The sequence below is a fragment of the Oryx dammah genome, unplaced genomic scaffold (assembly GCF_014754425.2).
Source record: "Oryx dammah isolate SB20612 unplaced genomic scaffold, SCBI_Odam_1.1 HiC_scaffold_27, whole genome shotgun sequence".
Taxonomy (NCBI): Eukaryota; Metazoa; Chordata; class Mammalia; order Artiodactyla; family Bovidae; genus Oryx; species Oryx dammah.
The window spans coordinates 14,955,390-14,978,521 of record NW_024070211.1 but is presented as its reverse complement, the minus strand read 5'-3'; the positions used below and the strand labels follow the sequence as shown (position 1 = coordinate 14,978,521).

Sequence of the window (23,132 nt, the reverse complement as noted above, 5' to 3'; positions counted from 1 at the left end):
GCTCAGGGAGGTGAACCTGCCTTAAATGATTATTAAACTGGACTCAAAACTGGCTCCTGTTAGGTTCTATGCTTTTGTCACTTTGATAATACTTATTTTGCACTTAAGGGCTGAGACTTAGGCTGAAGCTCACAAAAGCAAAATTTATGGTTAGAGAGAATAAAATAATTCCCCTAGACCAGTGGCTCTCAAATTTTAACACGCATCAAAATCAGCTGCAAATATAAAGCAGGTTGCTGGGCCCCACCCCTAGCTTCTGTAGGTTTGGAGTGTGACAGGAGAATTTGCTTTTCTAACAAAGGCCCAAGTGATGTGCTGTTGCTGGTCTGGATATCACACTTTGAGAACCACTGTCCTAGACAGTGGAGACCTTTCTTCCAGCTGGTTTACGTACTTCTCATTACCTTTCCTACTCTGCTCTCAGAAACCAAGAGCTGTCCAACTAAGCTACAGATCATCTTTTCAAGTTCTGATGAAAGATATTTACTCAACTTTTACAACCAATTTATTTGAAGCCTCAAAAAGCCCAATTCTATAGAAAAAGTATATACTTTGGAGTTACGCATACTTGAGTTAAAATTCCAATCCAGCCACTAACTAGCTCGGTGACCCTGGGCAAATCATTTCACTTACCTATGAAATGTGGACAGTAGTAATATTTTGCTTGAAATTGAATATTAGAGATATAGTACATAAAAGATCTAGCATACTTCCTGGCACACAGGCAGTGTGCAGTAAGTGGTAGCTATTATTATTACGTTACAGCCTCAGGACTGTTAGTTTGCAAAGACTCTTCCAGTGATAGTCAATCACCTATTTACATGGAAAAATGCCTATTATATGCATCAGTCTACATATAAACTATGACATGTTTTATAACACTCAGTCTCATTCGCTAACCGTAATGAGATGATACTTTTCAGGAAAAATTTCAGATTACATTAAAAATTTCTATGCAGTTTAAAAAAGCACAACCAAGGGAAAAAGAAGGTAACTGACAAGATGAAAAGTATACCTGAAATGTTATTTGCAAGGGTTTACTGTCCTTATTTTATAAAGATCAGTCTCCTCATGAAACAAACAAACGAGATCAAGGATATGATTAGGTAATTCACGAATGTAATACAGTAATCAAGGTTGTTGTTCAGTTGCTAAATCATGTCCAATGCTTTGTGACCCCGTGAACTGTAGCACACCAGGCTTCCCTGTCCTTCACTATCCCAGAGCTTGCTCAAACTCATCCATGAGTAGATGATGCCATCCAACCATCTCCTTCTCCTCACGCCCTCAGTCTCTCCCAACATCAGGGTCTCCCAACAGAACAAAAAGATGTTCAATCTCATTAATATGGAAATAAAACATATTAATCTCACTTCTTGAGAAGGAAATACAAATCAGAAATTAGTTTCCCTTTAAGAGAGAGGTAGCTTTTGATTAGAAAATCCTTGGCCAATTTGATTTGTTAAGCTAAAATCAAAGTTCTCTATTCAAATTGCCTCTCCTTTATCATACTTTCACATCATTAGCAGCCCCCTTCTTCTACCCCCCACAAAAAGAACATTTCAATGTTATTTGGCGAGGAAATCAGGTTTGTAAGAAATTCAAGATACCTTTTTTTTCTGACAAAGCATCACCAAGCACTCGGCTAACTGCTTTGCATTGTTGCTGTTGTTCAGTCACTCAATCGTGTCTGACTCTTCGCAACCCCATGGACTACAGCACGCCAAGATTCCCTGTCCTTCATTATCTATCGCAGCTTGCTCAAACTCATGTCCATCGAGTTGGTGATATCATCCAACCATCTTATCCTCTGTCATCCTCTTCTCCTTCCATCAATCTTTCCCAGCATCAGGGCCTTTCCTAACGAGTCAGTTCTTCAAATCAGGTGGCCAAAATATTGGAGCTTCAGCATCAGTCCTTCCAATGAATATTCAGGACTGATTTCCTTTAGGATTGACTGCTTTCATCTCCTTGCAGTCCAAAGGACTCTCAAGAGTCTTCTCCAACACCACGGTTCAAAAGCATCAATTCTTTGGCACTCAGCCTTCTTTATGGTGCAACTCTCACATCCATACATGGAAAAACCACAGCTTTGACTATACAGACCTCCGTTGGCAAAGTAATGTCTATGCTTTTTAATATACTGTCTAGGTTTGTCATAGCTTTTCTTCCAAGGAGCAATCATCTTTTAATTTCATGGCTTTACATATATCCTGTCATTTAATCCCAACACCTACATGAGGCAAATTACATAATCTCCATTTTATTCATGAATAAACTGAAACTTAGGAAAGATACTCATCTGTGTGTGCATGCTAAGTCGCTTCATTTGTGCCTGACTCTTTGCAACCCTATAGACTGTAGCCTGCCAGGCTCCTCTGTCCATGGGATTCTCCAGGCAAGAATACTGGAGTGTGTTGCCATTTCCTACTCCAGGAGATCTTCCCAACCCAGGGATTGAACCTACATCTCCTCCAGCTCCTGTGTTGCAGGTGGATTCTTTCCTGCTGAGCCAATGGGGAAGCCTGATACTCAACTATCATCGAGTAAATGGGAAAGCCAGGATTCAAACCCATATGGAGCTATGAATCCAAAAATCTTATTTCAGCTCATAGCTTCAGTCTCTTCTTCCTACAAATTTAGAGATGCTAACAAGAATGGAAACACTTTACTTTTCTCTTCTCTTCATAGTTTTTAACAGATGGGCTTTCCTGGACCAACAATCAGGACCACGGTTTTATTTTAAGTTGTGGCTAAAAGGTGGTGAAGACTGTCCTTTGTTTTGTGGCCAAGAATGAAATTCATCTAAGAATGAAATTAGGAGGAAAAAACCTCAACATTTCAAACATGGGATCAGCAGTTCACTGAAACTTTAATCTATAAATATGTAGCTGACTGATTTTGGGGAAAATCCAGTCTAGTAACTATCCTTAATAGGTTAAAAGTAAATCAATTGTTATAAGGGGAGGAATGATAATGTTGAATGCTTGCTATGCCAATGGCCCTTCTGACAGGTCTTACATATCACCGTACTTTATACCATGTGACCAAGAACAAAGACTCTCTGCTGGCTAATGATCTAAGAGCTGGCCTAGCACCAGCAGATCATTAAGTGAATCAATCAGATACTCTCCCTTGGAATGTGAACAAGAGCTTAAATAATAATGAGAGAGAGAACAGCATACACAGGCAGGGCTCTACGACAGGATGGACACTTGAGATAGCTAGTAAAGAGCAGCAGAAGCACTAGTTATGGAGACAGATTAGAAGGATCAGAATCAGTAACTCAGCAGGGAAAACCTATTATATAGGAAACAAAAGGCACCTGTTTTTGAAGAGGCCTGGCTCTATGGCTGATTCTTTTTTAGTATGAGACAGAGCTACATTGTTGAGCCTCTAATCTTCATCTTTTCCTATAAATCCTTAAATTCAGTTACTTAAAGGCAATCACAAGGTCTCTATTTAATGTAATAAAAAAACATCTAGTACAGGGGAGGGAATGAAAAAGAAAGGAAAGAAAAAAAACTGTGCTACAGGGTTATAGGCTACTGCTTTTCAGTTCATTCACTCAGTCGTGTCTGACTCTTTGTGACCCCATGGCCTGCAATATGCCAGGCTTCCCTGTCCATCACCAACTCCCGGAGCTTGTTCAAACTCATGTCCACTGAGTTAGTGATACCATCCAACCATCTCATCCTCTGTCGTCCCTTTCCCCTCCTGCCTTCAATCTTTCCCAGCATCAGGATCTTTTCCAATGAATCAGTTCTTCGCATCATGTGGCCAAAGTATTGGAGCTTCAGCTTCAGCATCAGTCCTTCTAATGAATATTCAGGATTGATTTCCTTTAGGATTGACTGGTTGATCTTATTGCTGTCCAATGGACTCTTTTACAAAGAGATTAATTAAACAGGAGTAGGGAATTCCCTGGCAGTCCAATGGTTAGGACTCTGAGCTCTCACTGCTGAGGGCCCTGGGTTCAATTCCTGGTAGGGGAATTAAGATCCCACATCCCACAAGTCATGTGGTACAATCAAAACAGAAAAAAGAAAAAAAAAAGATTAACCAGAAAGCAAGAATGCAAACATGTCACCTCCAGGTCAACAGAACTATGATAAGGGATTTCGCTTGCAGTCCAGTGGTTAAGACTCCATGCTCCCAATGCAGGAGACACAGGTTCAGTTCCTGCTCTCAGAACTAAGATCCCACATGCTGTGAATTATGGTCAAAAAACCAGCAAACAAACAAAACAAACCCCTGTGATGATTTAGTACAAATCTTGACTGGTTTTCCATGCACACAAGGCAAAAAACGAAAGAAATAGGAATTACATAATTCACTTCTGCAGTGTTGTATTATATAGGGGATACTGAATGATGTATGAATATCCTCAACAGTACTGGCAAATACAGAAACAGAATTTACATAACCACTGCCACTTATGGTTTCAGCAAAAATCAAAGCAGAGACTTCTAATCATAACGAATGGGCATATCTCTACTGCAAGCAACTAGAGACTAGGCAAAATGTATGAAACAACTGTTTTCAGACTGCTCAGAATTGTGATCTGTACCGGAAGATCACAGATTCATTTAGTCTTAAAGGAAATCAGTCCTGAATATTCATTGGAAGGACTGATGCTGAAGCGCCAATACTTTGGCCACCTGATGCGAAGAACTGACTCATTGGAAAAGACCCGGATGCTGGGAAAGCTTGAAGGCAGGAGAAGGGCTGAGATGGTTGGATGGCATCACCGACTCGATGGACCTGAGTTTGAACAAGCTCCAGGAGTTGGTGATGGACAGGGAAGCCTGGCGTGTTTTGGTCCATGGGGTTGCAAAGAGTGGGACACAAATGAGCGACTGAACTGAACTGAAAAGAAGGGAAACAACTGAGATGAGCCTTGAAATTTCCTATGAGTCTAGGAGCTTATAATTTTTCAAAATTAAAATACTGTTTTTTAAATGAAGGCCCAACAAACATAAAATAAACAAACAAAAGCAAAGAGACTTCATCACCAGCAGATCTGCACCATGAGAAACTAAAAGGAGTTCACCAGGAAAAAAGAAAATGTTGAGATGGAAACAAATCGAGAGCACTGGAAATGGAAATATGTGAGTAAATATAAAAATCCTTTTCTCATTTAAAAAACATTTTAAAAAGATAACTGTCTTGGGACTTTCCTGGAGGTCCAATGGTTAAGACTTCTCGCTTCCCCTGCTGAAGGAGTGGGTTTGATCCCTGGTTAGGGAACAAAGATTCTGCATGTCATGCAGCATGGCCAAGAAATTTAAAAAAAAAAGATAACTACTTACAGTAAAGGCAATAATATATTAAAGAGTTTATAATATATGTATATATGAAATCAATAGCAAAAAAGTGGAGATTTAGAAGGGTACTATTATTAGGGCCTTACAGTATATGTTAAAGTGTTAGTCATTCAGTCTTGTCCAGCTCTTTGAGACCCATTGACTGTAGGCTGCCAGGCTCCCCTGTTCATGGAATTCTCCAGGCAAGAATACTCTAGTAAGTTGCCATTTCCTTCTCCAGGGGATTTTCCCAACCCAGGGATGGAACTCAGGTCTCCTGCATGGCAGGCAGATTCTTAACCATCTGAGCCACTAGGGAAGCTTAACAGTATAAGTGGTAAACTATTTGAATGTAGAGTGATTAAAGATCTGTACTGTAATCTATAGAGCAACAGTTCTCAAATTATGTCCCACGGTCCCCAGGAGTTCTCAGTACTCTTCAAAGTTTTCACAAGATCAAAACTATTTTCCTAACAACACTAAGATGCTATTTGCTGTTACTACTTGTTACTTTTAAGTGTACTGGGGAGTTTTCAAGAGGCTACATGACATGATACGGAACCCAGAACCACATATGAGAATCTGATAGTTTTCTATTAAGCCAGATATTAAATGTAATCATTGCGTTCTTCTCCCTAAATTTTTTTTTTTCCCTAAAATTTTTTAAAAATTCTTTTTTTTATTTAATGAATTTATTTGGCTGTACCAGGTCTTAGTTGTGGCATATGGGATCTTAGTTCCCTGACCAGGGACTGAACCCAGGCCCCCTGCATTGGGAGCATGGAGTCTTCTTAGTCACTGGACCACCAGGAAAGTCCCAAAATTTTGGCTTTGTTTTGAAAATTACAGTTATTTCTAATAAAAACACTATGTTAACATGCAATGAATTTGTTACCTTAAAATATATGAATAAACATTTTAAAAATTTACCAGTTATATGGCTGCATAAAGATAGATATAATGCACACAAACACACACTTTGGGACCCTCAATTTTTAAGAGTATGAATAATCTGTAAAACTGCAAATGAGTCCTGAGACCAAAACCTTTGAAAACTGCTATCCTAGGATGACCACTGAAAATAAAACAAAGAGGTATAGGTAGTAAGTCAAGCATGGAGATAAGAGAAAATACTTAAAAATACTCGAAAAAAGCAGGAAAAGATGAAAGAAGAAACAACTGGTAGACAAACAGAAAACAAGTAATAAATTTTAGATTTAAATCCAACCATACTGATAATTATTAAATATAACTGAAATAACACCTGAATTAAAAGACAGATTGTGAGACTAGGGGAAAAAAGCAAGACCTAACTATATGTTGTCTATAAGACATACATTTTAAACACAAAGATATAGCTAGGTTAAAAGTAAAAGGATGAAAAAAACATATCATGCAAACACTAGTCAAAAGAAAGCTCAAATGGCAATATTAATATTACACAAATAAGACTCCAAACCAAAAAATATTACTAAGAGTATAGAGAGTTCATAATGATAAAGGAGTCAATTTATCACAAGGACATAATATTCCTAAACATATTATGCATCAAATTGCAGAGTTTCAAAATACATGAGGCAAAAATGACAGAACTGAAAAGAGGAATAAAAACATCTTCAACTAGGGTTAGAGATATGAACACTTCTTTTTAAATAAAAAAATCTGTAAGGATATAGAATTGAACACCACTATCAACCACCAAAACCTCATTGAAATTTATAGAACACTTTACCAAAATCAGAATATACATTTTCAAGTACACATGGAACATTCACCAAGATAGACCATATGCTGGCCTATAAAGTAAGCCACAGTTTATTTAAAAGGACTGAAATCACACCAAGTATATTCTCTAACTGTAAGAGAATTAAACTAGAAATAATAGGAAGATAGCTGAAAATTCCTAAATATTTGGAAATAAAGCAACACACTTCAAGAAATCACAAGGGAAATTATAAACTGCTTTGAATGAAATGAACACACATCAAATTTGTGAGATGCACCTAAGTAGCACTTAAGAGGGAAATCTGAGACTTTAAATGCTTACAGGAGTTAGAAAGGTCTCAAATCAGTGCTCTAAGTTTCCACAATAAAAGCTACAGAACAAGAGCAAATTAAACCCAAAGTAAATGGAAAAGAAATAATAAAGTGAAGAAAAGAAAATAGCCAAAAATAATATAGAAATATGAAACTAAAGACTTACTTTTGGGAAAAAATAAAATTAATAAAGCTTTAACTAGATTTAAGAAAAAAAATGACAAATTACTGATATTAGAAATGAAACAGTGAACATCACTACAGATCTTACAGTAAAGAAATGATAAGGAAATATTAAGAATAATTTTATGCCAATAAAGTAATCAATTTAGATAAAATGGACAAATTCCTTGTAAGAGACAAATTACTAAAATGGACTCAAGATGATAAAGAAATTCTGAAAAGCCCTGTATCTACTATTAATACATCTGTAGTTAGCAACACTGCCAAAAAGAAAACTCCAGGCTTTATGAGTAAATTCTACCAAACATATAAAGGAAGAAACAATACCAATCCTGCAACAAACTGAGAAACTGCGAAGAGAACAATTTCCAACTAATTTTATGAAGCCAGCATCACCATGATACTTGAACCAGAAGAGGACAATACATACAAGAAAAATTAAAGACCAATATTCCTCATGAACAAGACAAAAAACAAACAAACAAACAAAAAAAACACCTAGAAAGAATAGCATATTGACTAAAGAGAATTCATCAAGACCTAGTGAGATTATCCCAGGAATGCAAGTTGGTCTAACAGACAAAAAAAGGTCAATAAATGTAATACACCACATTACAGAAAAAAAGAAGAAACATCACAACTCAAATAAAATTCATTTGACAAAGTTCACTTATTCATGATAAAAATTTGCACCAAACTACTAATAAAAAGGGAACTCCCTTACCTGATAAAGAGCATCTATGATAAAGCTATATCTATGTATCATACTTAATGTACTAGACGTCCTAAAGGTCCTAATAATGTACTAATGTATGATAAAGGTGCTATCAGGCAAGAAATAAAAAGCTTACAGATCAGAAAGGAAGGAGTAAACTGTCCTTATTTGCAGATAAGGTCATGTTAGGATAGTCTAAGGAGTCTATTAAAAAGTTACCAGAAGTTAACAGAAAAACTTAGCATGGCTGTAGGATGTTAAGTTCAACATAAAAAAACAATTGTAAAAAAAACCAACACAACCATCTCATCCTCTGTCATCCCCTTTTCCCAGAAAAGCCAAATAAAGTAAATAAATACTTATATATATATATATATATATATATATACACACATATGTGTACATATATATATATATATATGGTCTGTATATGCTAGCAATGACCAGCTAGAAATAAAATTTTATCACTTACAATATCATAAAAAGCATAAATGCTTATGAATTAATTTAACAAAGTATGTACAAGACCTGCAGAAAAAACTGCTAAGAAATTAAACACAGAAATAAATGGAGATATATCCTCATCCATGATCCTCATCATGAATTGCAAGCCTCAAAATCATTATAATATTAACTTTCCCCAAACTGCTCTACAGATGCAACATAATCCCAATGAAATACCCAACAGGTTTTTTTTTTTTTTTTTAACAAATTGACATGCTAAAACTGATTTTTTAAAATTATGGAAATCCAAAGGACAAAACAATTTTAAGACTTACTGTAAAGTTACAGTAATATTGACATAAGAAAAGACTCATGTACCAATGGAATAGAACAGACAATTCAGAAATAAACCCATGGAAAATATAATCTTTTTAATATTAGAACTAGATACTCATATTTAAAAACAAAACAATCACAACAAAAAGCCTAAGACTTTGCCTTACAAAAGCATTAAAATAGTATAATCACTTTGGAAAACAGTTTGGAAGTTTCTTATAGAGTTAAAAAAAGACAGATATTAAATGACTCTAATTCCACTAATTATTTACCTTAGAGAAATGAACACATTAACACAAAAATCCCATATATGTATGTTCATAGATGCTTTATTCATAATAACAAAAAACTAGAAACAGAAATGTCTATCAACAAATGACTACACTGTGGTATATTTATACAAGGAAAAATTCAGCAGTGAAAAAGGAGAAAACTATTGATATAGACAACAGTATGGAGTTATTTGTTGTTGCTTTAAAAAAACTATTTCAAGTAAAAAACCAAACACAAGAGCACATATTGCATGATTCCATTTATATGAAATCCTAGAAAAGACAAATCTAATCTACAGTGACCAAAAACAAATCAGTGCTTTCCCAAAGCTGGAGTTGGGGCAGGGACAGACTGACTGGGATGGAGCACAAGGGAAATTTTTAGGGTGATGGGAATGTTTTATCAATTGTGATTGCTATGATGATCTCACAAGTACATAAACTGTCAAAACTCACCAAAGTGTACCCTTAAAATGAGTGCATTTTATTGCATTAAAACATACTACAATAAAGTTGATTTTAAAAAAGAAAAAGGTAAGGTTTATTTCCAGATAAACATACCAGGTTGGCTTGAGTTTATCTCCTCTAACATCTTTCACTAAACTAGAAATGAAAGGTCTGAAATCAATGATCTTAGCAACCATCTAAAGAACACTAGGAAAAGAAAAGCAAACGAAACTCAAAGTAATCAGAAAAAAGGAAGCAATAAATATCTATCAGAATTAGTAAAACAAAAAAAATAGAAAAAAAATCAATAAAAGGCTGTTTTTAAAAAAGAAAAAAAAAAAAAGAATAATACTGTTTATAAAGTTTTAAACCAGACTGATTAGAAGACAGAAAACACAAATGATCAATATTAAAAATGGGGAAGATATCACTAGATAATATATAAAAGGCTTATAAGGGAATATTATTAACTGTGAGCCAATGAATTTAACAACTTAAATGAAATAAATTCCTTGAAAGATTACCCAAGTTCACCCCAAAAGGGATACCAGTTTTTCTATACAAATTCTTCCAGAGAATTCTCAATTCATTCTGTTACGCCAACATTACTCTGCTACCAAGACCACACAAAGAGATTACAAGGAAAGTGAAGACCACATCCCTTGTGAAGATAGACTCATAACAAAATTCATGACAAAATTTTAGCAAATCAACCCAATGCTATTATTAGAAAGATAATACTTTAAGACCAAGTACAGAATGCATAAGACCAGGAATGCATGATTGGTTTAATAATGGAAAATCAAAGAATATAATTCTCTAACACTGTATGATTATCTCAATAGATGCAGAGAAAGTACTTAATAAAACCCAATGCCCATTTCTAATAAGACCTCTCAACAGATCTTAAATATGAGGGAACATTCTCAAGTTGATAAAGGGTATTCAAAAAGAACCATAAAGCTAACGTAATAGTTAATGGTGAAATACTAAATGTTTTCCTCTTAAGAGCAGCAGCAAATTACTTGTATTACTTGTATTCAGCACTGTACTGGAGGTTCTAGCCAGCATAATAAGTCCAAGAAAAATAAATAAAACGGCATCCAAATTGGAAATGAACAAGTAAAAATGTATTTATTTGCTAATGACATGACTGCATATGTAGAAGCTGATAGAATCTGTAAAACAGGTACCAAAACTAATAAATCAATTTAGCAAGGTTGTAGAATATAAGATCAATGTACAAAAATCAATGAATTTCCATATACTAGCAATGAATAAATCTTGGTAAAGATGGTAGCAACTGGAATTCATACATTGGGTATATGAAGTGGTACAACTGCTCTGGAAAATAGTTTGGTAGGTTCTCAACAAGTTAAACATATCTACCATATGACCCTGTCATTGACAGCATATCCATACAAAGATCCGTACATGAAAGTTCATAACAGCTTTATTAAATAGCCAAAAACTGGAAACAATCCAAATGCCCATCAACAGATGAATGGATGGATAGACAAACTGTGGTAGAGCTATTCAGAGAATACTACTCAGCAATAAAAAGGAGTAAACTACCAAGAATATGATGAATTTCAAAATAATTACATTTTAAGAAAGAAGCCAGGCTCAAAGAAGTGCATAAAATGACAGCCTGGGGAGTGGAGGGAACAAGACAAGACAGAAAGGGAAGAATTACAAAAGGGCACAAAGAAATTTTGGGGTATTAGAGTAGTTTTATTTTGGTTGCAGTTAGTTTCAGGGTGTTTACATATGTCAAAATTTAACAAATTGTATTTAAATTTGTACAGTTTATTATATTTCATCCATTATAACTCAAAAGAGAAAAAATATCTGGAGATAAATAAGAAATTAATTCATAAAATAAGAATATTCTAAGGAAAAAGACTCAAACAGGAACGAATTCTTGGAAATCACAAATGTGAATGTAAAAATAAAGAAGTCAATACAAGAATAGAAAATATCCCAGAAAATATTAATGGAAAAAGAGACAGGTAGAAAAAGGAAAGAAAAGATAAGAGACATAGAAGATCAGTTCCTTGAAGTTCAATATCTAACTATTAGAAATTTCTTAGAGAACAGATTATACAGAGAAGAAACAATCAGAAAGAAGAAAAATAGCTACAGGGACTTCCCTGGTGGTCCAGTGGACTAAGACTCCATGCTCCCAATTCAGGAGGCCTGGGGTTCGATCCTGGTCAGGGAACCAGATCCCACATGCTACAATTAAGAATTCCCATGCCCCAGCTAAAGAATCCTACATGCTGCAACTACAAAGATCCCACAAGCCACAACTAAGACCTGACACAGCCAAATAAATAAATACTTAAAAAAATAAAATGTTAAAAAAAAATGCACCAAGATATCTCAATAATGAGTATAAATTATCAGATACAGTGGATAGAAAAGACTAAAAATTTTCAGAGAGAAAAAACAGGTCACATACAAAGAAATAAAAGTTAAACTGAGGGACTTCCCTGATGGTCCAGTGGTTGGAAATGCAGGGGATGAGGGTTCGATCCCTGGTTCAGGAACTAAGATCCCACATGCCCAGGGTTACTGAGCCCCCAAGCTCTAGAGCCTGCAGGCCACAACTACAGAGAAGCCCACGCCCACAACGAAAGATCCTGCACGCTAAAACTAAGACCTAGTGTAGACAAAAACAAATAAGTGAATATTTTTTAAAAATTAAATCGAAACCAGATTTCTTAACAGCAACACTGGATGTATGCCTTCAAATTTCTAAGCAAAAATGACTTTTCAATTTAGAATTCTCTATCAAACCATCAATCAAATATGAGGACAAAGACATTTTCAGATATGAAGGAGTCCCACAAATTTATTTCCTATATGCCCTTACTTAGAAATTCTCAAAAAAGAAAAAAGAAATTCTCAGAAGATGTGCTTCACTAAGACAAAGATCAAGAAAGAGAAAGAAATGGAATTTAGAAAACAGGATTTAACCCAAAAAGGCAGTAAAGGAAATACTAAGATGACAGCTCTGCAGCAGGCCTAGAGAACAAGCAGTACAGATTAGAGCAGAAGAACAGAAGGCTCGAGGAAGAAAGTCTCCAGAAAATAATTAAAAAGGAATTGATAATTATTGGGTAAATCTGAGCATTTGCAGGGGAAGAAGTGAGTAAGTGTGAACGATAGTCGCTCAGTTGTGTCTGACTCTTTGCGACCCCATGCACTGTAGTCCACCAGGCTCCTCTGTCCATGGAATTCTCCAGACAAGAGTACTGGAGTGGATTGCCATTTCCTTCTCTAAGGGAAGAAGGGGGAATACTAATAAGAATATCAGTTGCACTTGTAAAAAAATTAAAGATAAATTCATTTTAATTTTTAAAAAGTGAGATAATTAACAACTCCAGAAAAACAAATAAATTCAAGGAAGAAAAATGAAACCACAGTACTATACCACTTGGCTTCGCAGTATACAGTATTTACTTAGTTGTAATACAAATAATGAATACTGATTTAGGAATCATTAGGAAAGCTACCACCAGAAAACAGAAAATAGCAAGCATTGGTGGGGATGTAGAAAAGCTGGAACTTATGTGCACTGTTGGTCAGATTCCAAAATACTATCGTACAATCACTGTGTTAAACACTATGGAAGTAAAAAATTAGAAACAGAACTACCATATGACCCAGCAATCCCACTTCTGGGGACATATCCAAAAGAACTGAAAGCAGGGTCTCAAAGAGGTATGGACACCCATGTCCATAAGCAGCACTATTCACAATAGCCAAGAGGTGGAAGCAATCCAAATGTCCACAAAAGGGGGAATGGATAAACAAAATGTGGTATATATTATATACACAATGGAATATTATTCACCCATAAGGAAGGAAATTCTGGAACATGCTTATAATAAGTCAAATAAACCAGTCACAAAAAGTCCAGTATGGTATGATTCTATAAAGTATTAAAATTCATAGAAACAAAATGTCGAATGATGGTTACCAGGGGCTTTGAGGAGTGTTGGGGGAAGTTTAGTTATTTTTTAATGGGTACAGAGTTTGAGATTTGTAAGACAGAAATGTTTTAGAGATTTGTTTCACAACAATGTGAATAAACAACACTACTAAACTGCACACTTAAAAAATGGCTAAAGATGATAAATTTAACGTTTTGTTGTTGTTCAGTCACTAAGTCATGTCCTACTCTTAATGTTACTTTTTTAAAATCACAATTTAAAAAAAAGACTTACGGGGTCGCGTCAGAAGACGCAGGAGCCCACTTAAAGGATTTCTCATTAGTCAAAACTGGAACAAGTCAAGCAACAAAAAGGGTCATGGCTATAACTGATTAGAAGATACTGATTTTTTAAAAAGACCATAACAGTGATACCAAAAAAACATTAAATTCTTCATACAAGAATTAACAACTAGTAATTCCAGAAAAAATGATATATTTAGAAAACAAACATTTCCTACGCAACTCTCTGTGTAGTAGCTAATTCAGACAGAGATCACCAATGAGTGTTCAAACCATTAGATGAACAACAGTTGTGCAAGGATTTTCAAATGGTACCAAAGCATCACCCCCAAGATAATTTACTAATTACAAAGGGGAAAATGTACCTTCAAATGGAAAGATGTAGCAGTGAACATTTAACAAAGTGATCAAACTTAGCATCTCTATTAGTGGACCAATCTGTCACTAGATGGTGCCTCCTTACTTGATACAGGATGTATACACAATGGTATCTATGAATTACTCCAGCTTATCTTAAATGCTTAACTGAATCTAATCCCTCCTCTAGGCCCAACTTCCAGTTTACAGGAAATACAGTGGATGGAGGAACAAGTTAAACACCACTACAAGGAAACAATCAGACACAATTCAGAAGGAGGGACAATCTACAAAACAAGTGACCTAGATTATGAGAGACTAAGGAGACGATAACCAAACACATGATCCTTGATCCTGCTTGAACACTTTATAAGACATTTTTGGGAAAACTGGATGGAATACAGACTAGATATTAGATAATTTTAAGGAATTATGATTAAATATAAATTACCTAAAAACATGTGAAAATGTTTAACCTCACTAATTATTAAAACAAAATGTTAAAATTTACTTATTAAATTGATGGCAAAAATTAATACTAGTTTTGGGGGCAGGACAATCTGGTAACATTTAACAAAAGTTTTAAAAATGTTTATATACTTTACCCAGCAATTCCACTTCTAGGCATTCATCCTATAGAAATAAGAGTTGTACATAAACATTTATGAACCAGAATGTTCACTGCAGCATTACTAATGAAAATGGACATAACCTAATTTATCAAGATGGAATAATAAATTAGATGGTTCTTTTAATCATTAAAAACCCTTTGAAATATTTAATATGGAAAGGTCCTTAAATACATTAAGTAAATGGAAGAGAGTAGTTATTTTTTGTGATCCTAGAGGGCAAACGAGGAACTACCACTGGAAATTATAAGGAAGCACAAGTTGGTCAATGTAAGGACTAATTTTCTAACAATTAGAATTTTCTGAAAATAATCTGAAAAAGAATGAATATATGCACATATATAACTAAATCACTTTGCTATACACCTGAAACTAACACAACATTGTATATCGCATTAAATAAAAAAGAATTTTCCAAGCAATAAACGGCCTGCTTCATGAGGTGACGAGTTCTGCACTATTAGATGCTAAGCAAAGGCTTAATAATCTTTTGGCAAAGATATATGGCATAGATTTACATGGTAGGAGATTAAGGAGAAGATCTTAATGGTACTTTTCAACTCTAAGAATTTATAATCCAATATAAAGTTATCTGTTAGTAGGGATGACAGAAAGGAAGTGGTAGGTATTTCTTTGTAAATGTTATTAACGACCCACGTGGCACTAAACTAAAAAGAGATTATACATATATTATAATAATGGAGTTGAAGGATGATTTAATTATCATATTCTGTATCAGTAATATACAAATTACTGACAAACTGAAAAAGATGATTTAACCTAATGCAGAGGGTTCAAACTGAATTGATAGGAACTAACTCTGAATCTGCCCCCTATTATTTCTCTGTGTCTAATAAGGAGCCCGCAGAGTTAAACTCTTCCAAGGTAAGCAGCACTAAACATCTCAAAAAGGACAGGAAGTGCTCTGCTCCTTCTCTTTGCTTCCGGCTGCTCAGAAATTCATATATAAAGAAAGGAGAGAAAGAATATACCCATGTCCCCCCTGCAATATGATATATAAAATCTTTAAATTTTTGAGATGTGGAAAGTGACACAGAATTTAGTAGCACACGGGGTTTCTAGAAGGCAGAAGAAAACACTGGAGGCCTATGAAGGTTTTAGAGTAGCTGGTAATGTCGGAAATTCTTAGATGTCAAAAAAGAAATTCCCTAAAAGATGCACTTAAGAAAAAAACAAACCTTTTATTATGGAAAATTTCAAATATACACAAAAGTAGAGAACAGCATAAAATAAGCACCCTCACCTTCAATCACTCAGTCATTGAACTTCATTTATCAACATTTTTGTAAAGCTATTTTCTCTAATTTTTCAGATTGAGTTTTTTATATTGTTTTGTTTTTAAATTTATAAACAAGTACTTGACATCACATTATTTTACCTATAAAAACTTCAGTATGAAAAGACACAATTTCTTGCTAATAATACTATTCAATAAACTTGCTATGGCAATGTACTGTTCTATGTATTATAATACTTACACATACAATTTTCATGTCAATTAAGCTTCACTGTTATCTTAATCTTATAAATGAGAAAACTGAGTTTTTACTGGCTCAAGGTCACAAAGTCAGTAAGCAGTGGTGCTAGGGTATGAACCCAGATGTTAACTCTAGACCAGACTTTGTTCTCCCAACCATTAAAGCAACTGACTTTTCTCTTAGTTATTCTAGTTGTTCCTTATGAGATATAGATTGTTGCTGGGAGCCAGCATGGGAGATCCCACTCATGACAAGGTCATGTGGAAGAGACCTGATGAGCAAGGCGGATCAGGACTCGAGGGACCCCCCGGACCTGCTCGAGCATCTACCCCAAAACCTGAATCTGTCTGTCTTACCATTTTGTGTCTTTCACCAACTCTTCTGACATTAACAGGGGGCTATCCCCAACCACCTTTCTCTGGGAAAAAATCAACTTAGGGCTCTAGTTGATAAGTCTCTTGGGCATGAAAGGAATATTTCAATTCAAACCCCCTCTGTTGGCATTCTAGCTTGCTTGGCAGGTTTATCCAGACTCTTGCAGCTACACTTGTGATTGTTCACAGCCTCCCAACTGTGAGAGGCAGGGGAAGCCTAAAACATTCTAAAAATATAGAGCCTTTCGAAGAGTTAAAAACTATTAGAGTAGTGCTGGTGTAGGATTTCACTGTTGAGCCAATGCTTGCTGCCAAGTTCCCATATCCCTTATCCATTGTGCACCTGGGAGTGCATTAGTTAACATAGTTGGAATGTAAGAAAAACAAGCAGTAGCCTTGGAATTAACCACATCAGACCTTTGAGCTAAATGGTTATTTCTTCGTTGTAACTCACTGCACCTTTGCTCAGTGAAAATGTAACTCTGTTTAAAACTTTCTGAGGCTGACATAGATTAAAAATATAAAGAAAAAACATTTCAAGGGAAAATAAGTTTTCTGGTTGAGCAGCCTTTATCAAAAGAGGGTCATAAAATGTCCACAGGCCTCCAAGGCCAGAAGATAATGTACACAACATTGTTTATGGGAAAGGTATGCAAAAAAAATCCTGATTTTGATAAAGACAAAACAGATGTAATGTTTGGGCTGGGTCTGCATGACTTTGTATCTTTCATTTCCCTCTATGTACAAGCCAAGGTATAAAAGTTCCTTTTGAAAATAAAGTTATGGGCCTCGCTCACCGAAGCTTGGTCACCCCGTGTCATTCTTTCTTTCTCTCTCTCCCTTTCTTTTTCAGGCTGATCCCTTGGAGCGCAGAGGCTCTCTGAGTTCACTTTCCTGCCCGGGGTTCTAAGACCCTCTCGAGAAGGTGCTCTGCACCTTCTCCCCATCAAGAGGGCGCCTGTGGCCTATGTGAACAGAGCAAGTCCCGTGCTGGGGCTTTATTGGCTTTCTGTGTAAACCACGGAATATCAACCTCTTTTTCTCCTCTATTTTCTTATCTGCAACATTCTTTCTTTCTCTCTCTCTAAATCTCTCTCACTGATGTGGCCTCCCCTGAGGGTACCCCTGGATCCTACTGGGGCTGGACCCCAGCAGATTGTTGTGATAAAACGGAAGAGGGATTGTTGAATAAGGAAGAGATTGTAAAAGATACAGTAATATGAGCAGCTACTCACTGCTCTTCCCATGAAATTTTCTTTTTAAGTGCCCCAAATGAGAAAGGAAAATGTGACTGGATATGATCATTGTCAACTACCTAAGATATAAAAGAAAGTAAGTCACCTTAGAGAGGGGAGCAACGATCAAGTCTCTTCCACAGAGGTTGAATATAGATGAACTACTTTTAATCTGCCCCTTTAATGACAGCAGGGGTGGGGGTGATGGGGTGGGGGTGGGGATGTCTCTAGTTTCACACATCCTTTTAGTTCAAGCAAAGGGATCTCACAAGTAGAGGGCCAAGCAATCAGTACACATGTACTTAATTGCTTAATGAAATCTGAGGAAAAACATAAAAGAACCTGGAGTAAAAATTCTTCTGGCTGATATCTCAGAGTTCTCAACCTTTAGCTCATAGCCTTATAAAACAAAAAGAAAAAACTACCAAGTAATTCAAGATTTGTCAAAGAAAGGAGAGTTCTCCTTGGATCTTTGGCCAAAAATCCTAAAATCCTCCCTACTGATTTACAATAGATCTTAAGAGTAACTGAACTAAATTATCTTCTGTGTGGAGGCTGCTTAGGACATCCTTCTTTCCCAAACACAAACTCCTTCCCTGTTCCTACTCCACTTCATTCATAGTTCTATTAGAACACTAACCAATATTGCAGGATAATTATGTTTTCTTTCTCTGGACTATCAATTTCCAGAGTCCAAGACCCACCTTACTCTTTACATTTTCAATCCCTTACCTTCAAACTGGGCACTACTGAAAGTACCTGAGAAAACTGTGCTGAATGAATAAAGAAAGAAGCTAAGATGACAGAATATGAACTGATCTTTCTGAGAAGCATTTCTTTCATCAGTATTTTCTAACCTCCATAACTTCAGTATAATTTACAAGCTTCCCTTTAGGAGTCTTCCCAACAAGTAATAGTTTAGGATGAACAAAAACATGAACTATAGTCTCCTGAGATCTAGAGACAGAATCTAGCCATTTTGGTTTGCAACAGCTTTAACCGACTAGGAAAAACTCAGACTGAAGATTCTGAATGGTAGTCACCCCTTCCAAGAGCTTTTATTCAGATGCCAAGATGCAAGATGGTATCCAAAATACCTGCTTTTTACTTTTAAAGGCTGAAGGCAACAGGGATAAAAATTAAAAAAAAAAAAAAAAAAAGATTACTAAGCAGTGCCTGGTTGTCATTTCTACTATTTTTCAGACCAAAAAAATCTGAAGCAAAAAAAAGCCCAGACAAAAAAATGTCTGGTTATAGACCTCAACCATGGGGGAGACTCTTTTCATGTACTAGTATGAGTCACCTTGGATGCCTCTCTAATACTAGTTAGCCAAACAAGTTTGAGGATTACCTGGTTAGGCAATCCCTTAAAGTGAAAACCTTTAAGGAAATTTACCTTTCTCACCAACTTACAAAAATTCAAGACAATCTCCCAGTTTAAGCTATATCACACAGGAATAAAAAAGTCTCATCATATTTTTTACAGGCCATTCTTTGGTTACCATGTTACCTTGGTTTGAATCCACTGGGTCTTCTATATGAGCAATGACATTCCTGAGATAACTTTGCTTCTGCTTTTCTAGGTCTGACGGTGAAAATGTTGGAACATTAGCCCTTTAACAAAGCAAACCAGGAGGAAAAACAATCAGTTAGAACCGTGAGTATAGTGCTTTGTACAGAGAAGTCATGTACTGTTGATGGATTGTGTGCGCTTAGTTGCTCAGTTGTGTCCAACTCTTTGCAAAGCCATGGACTGTAGCCCAGGCTCCTTTGTCCATGGGGATTCTTGAGGCAAGAATACTGGAGTGGGTTGCCATGCCTGCCTCCAGGGGATCTTCCTAAACCAGGGATCAAACCCAGGCCTCCGCATTGCATGTGAATTCTTTACCATCTGAGCCACCAAGGAAGCGATGGATTAGAACAACTAACTCTCAAAACACTAAGATGCAATGACAAAAGACAGTGTTAGTCACATAATGCAAAGCTGCAATCAAGTACAGAGCTGAAGAAAAAAGATACAACCTCCCGTTAACAAGGTATAGCAAAGTGAAGACTACCTACTCCACAGAGAGAGAAAGCATTTTGAGAAATTCAAGGTTAGTAAGGAAATAACTAACTTCATAGAGCCACACAAAAATTGAGTAAGTTAAAGACCAAAAAGAATCAGCTAGATCTGGCAATCTTTGCTCATGCTGATTACACTGCACTGAGTGTCTGTGGATGAGATCATGAATTTATTACTGCCCCAAGTAGCCTGACTTGTGTACGTTGGTATAATTTTCATTGTATGCAATTCACAAAGCTCCTTGAAGTAACCCAAACAAAACAAAGAGAAAAAAAAAACAGAAAACTGGGATTAGGAGGTTATAGTCGAAGGACTTTAGCCTTATCTGTACTACTGAAAAAATTTAATATCTGTAATCAAATTTTTAAAAAAATCTCACTGTAAGGAAGCACATATGACACAACCTAAAAAAATAGCTTTGCTAATTGAAAAGGCCCATGTAGAGATACTGCCATCTCCTGGCAACAAGAGAATAGACTGAAAAGGTAACCCAAATCTGCAACCTCTGTAAAATTTCTTCACCAAGGACAGATATACGCAAGTTGGGAGAAATGTTTAAATGACTTTCTACATAGATATATCTTAACATTTTTGTTAAAATTATTCTAACTTCCTATGCCTGTGACCAGGCTTCCCCACACATAGGAAAAGAAATCTTACATTTATACAGTGCTTTCACTAAAGTCTTTTTTCTTCTTAAAATAACCCTATGAGGCAGCAGAGAAGGCATCATTAGCCTCATTTTATTGACAAAGAAACTGAGGTCATTTGACTTGTCCAAGATCACACAGTTATTGGTAGTCCCAGAACTTCAAGTATGCTTACTCGTGGCGCAGGGCTTTTTTCCCACACTAAGGAGAAACTCAGGAGAGGAAGAGAGCAATTGAATAGAACCAACAGAAACCAGACTATTTCACTATATCCTTACCTCGTTTTGGCTTGCAGAACAGGAATGACTTTGCCTAGTCTTTTTTCATGGACCTTTAGCTTCCCAGAATCCTTGTCAAGAACATCCTGCTTTTTTCAGAGCAGAAGGAATGAAGAAGGAAAGATGGCCTTAGTTATAAGAAAATAACTGAAAATATTACTTATGGAAATATTCTTGAACTAAAGGTTACACAAGCATACTTGTGAACTTTACTGTACTAGGTACTAACACAGGTGATTTAAATGAGATAATGATAGTAATCTCCAGAAAAAAAGTAAAATAGTAAAATCATCATCTTATTCAATAAATGGTTAATTTTATATAAGTTACTATGAATATATTATTTAATTAATTTTCAATATATTATAAAGTACTACTTACTCCAATTTATAGATAAGAAATTGTGAGGAAACAGAGAAGCTAAATAATTTGCCCAGGGACACAGTGCTAGTTAGGCTTCAAACCCCAATTTATCTGAATACAAAGCTCTGTTATATAGTTTCATTCCTCTCTTCACCTTGAAAAACATACTTACCTTGCTTGATGAACTGGAAACTGGTAACTTCATTTCAAAACTTGATTTATATGATCCATTTCTCTGGGATGACCCTGTATTAGGAGTCTCTGAATGGTCCAAGATCTGAGAGAATACAGGCGTAGGTTTCTTACTGTCAGACATATTTTTATCAGAGACAGTATGTTGAAAATTATTGTTTGAAGAAGGGAGTGGGGGCCCATCATAGGCAGAGTTACTGGGGCTGATCCCTTCAGATTCTGTGCAAAGTGTGCTCTCATTTGGGCTAAGATCATCTTCTCTCATCTCTTCCCCAAGGGAGGAGGGTTTTTCAGTAACTCTGGATGTAACTTTGGACACATAAGTCTTGTCCTTATCAAGTACATCACAAACTGTTGGATCAAATGGTGCAACTGTAACTTTTATAAGATTCTTTTCTAGTGCAAAGCGTCTGTTCAACGGTTTAGTAGGAGTTGGTCCATGACCAACTGATGTAGTTAGTTGAGGTAGTTTGAATGTGTCAGGGGTCTCAGCTTCTGGTCCCATGTTGTACGGTGAATCTTTCTCTCGGGGAATGTCAAGTGGAATTTGACTCCCTCTCTCTCCCTTCTCAACATTCCTGCTGTCATCACTAGGCAACCCTCCTCCCCAAGGAAAGTGCTCATTTGATAGGTCATCATCCTTCAAGAGTTCCTGAATCTGTTCCTCTGTGAAACTGAAATGGCCATCATCTTCTCCATCAGATAGCTCCAGCAAGGAGTCATCCAATTCATCCTCATCCAAGGAACTCCAAGAAAAAGGAGCATTGTCTTTAGGCAAGAGAGAGGTACCAGAAGACTGTTCAGAGGGCACTAGTGAGCACATCATATCTGGAGAAATAAGAGGCAGTTTCACTGAGAACAGGAAATACCCTTTTATCAACTCCAATCTGCTTTAGAGAGTTATGGTGTCTTAGTATTTCAAATTCTTTGCACTATGATTTGTAACACAAGAACGTTTTAAGATATTTAACTTTACCAGAATCATGGAAATAGGTATCAAAACAATGAGATTTTCTTTTTTCTATCAAAGTGGCAAACATTAAAATGACACAATAATCTATTTTGGTGAGAATGTGAGAAACAAGGATTCTCACATACTATCAGTGAGAGTTTAAGTCAGTACAATATTTTGTGGAGAGTAATTTGCCCAAAGCATCTGACTCAGCAATTTCACTTCTGGAAATTTACCTTGCAGAAATACCTGTACAAAGGCACACAGATACAGTTACAAAGGTGTTCAAAGCAGCATTATTCAGAACATCCAAATATTGGAAACAACCTAGATATCCATCACCAGAACTGTTCACTAAAATCATGGTGCATTCATCTTATGGAATACTTTACAATTATTTAAAAACAATGAAGTGGATCTGTATGTACTATCACTGGAATAATATCTAAAACATACAACAAAACAAATACATATATATAAAATGTTTGAATTTTCACAGTGTATACTTTTTAGAAAACACACACATATTACTTTTAAAATTTAAAAAGAAACAAC

At 35.9% G+C, this 23,132-nt stretch overlaps 1 protein-coding gene across 16 annotated transcripts in view; it reads right to left on the bottom strand.

The window, feature by feature from the left end:
- The window catches only part of LOC120854227 (S100P binding protein), a 34,482-nt gene that overhangs the window by 5,290 nt on the left and 6,060 nt on the right, over window positions 1–23,132 (bottom strand). For 6 of the 16 annotated variants that reach the window (XM_040228058.1, XM_040228061.1, XM_040228057.1 and 3 more), the window contains 3 exons: window positions 21,606–22,453; window positions 21,071–21,159; window positions 19,588–19,691 (listed from right to left, as the gene is read on the bottom strand). In XM_040228058.1, coding sequence (XP_040083992.1) covers window positions 19,588–19,691; window positions 21,071–21,159; window positions 21,606–22,451 — 1,039 coding nt within the window. In that variant the 5' untranslated portion in view covers window positions 22,452–22,453. Of the gene's footprint in view, window positions 1–19,587; window positions 19,692–21,070; window positions 21,160–21,605; window positions 23,107–23,132 lie in introns of those variants that run through there. The other 10 variants (XM_040228062.1, XM_040228066.1, XM_040228065.1 and 7 more) reach the window with 4 other exon arrangements.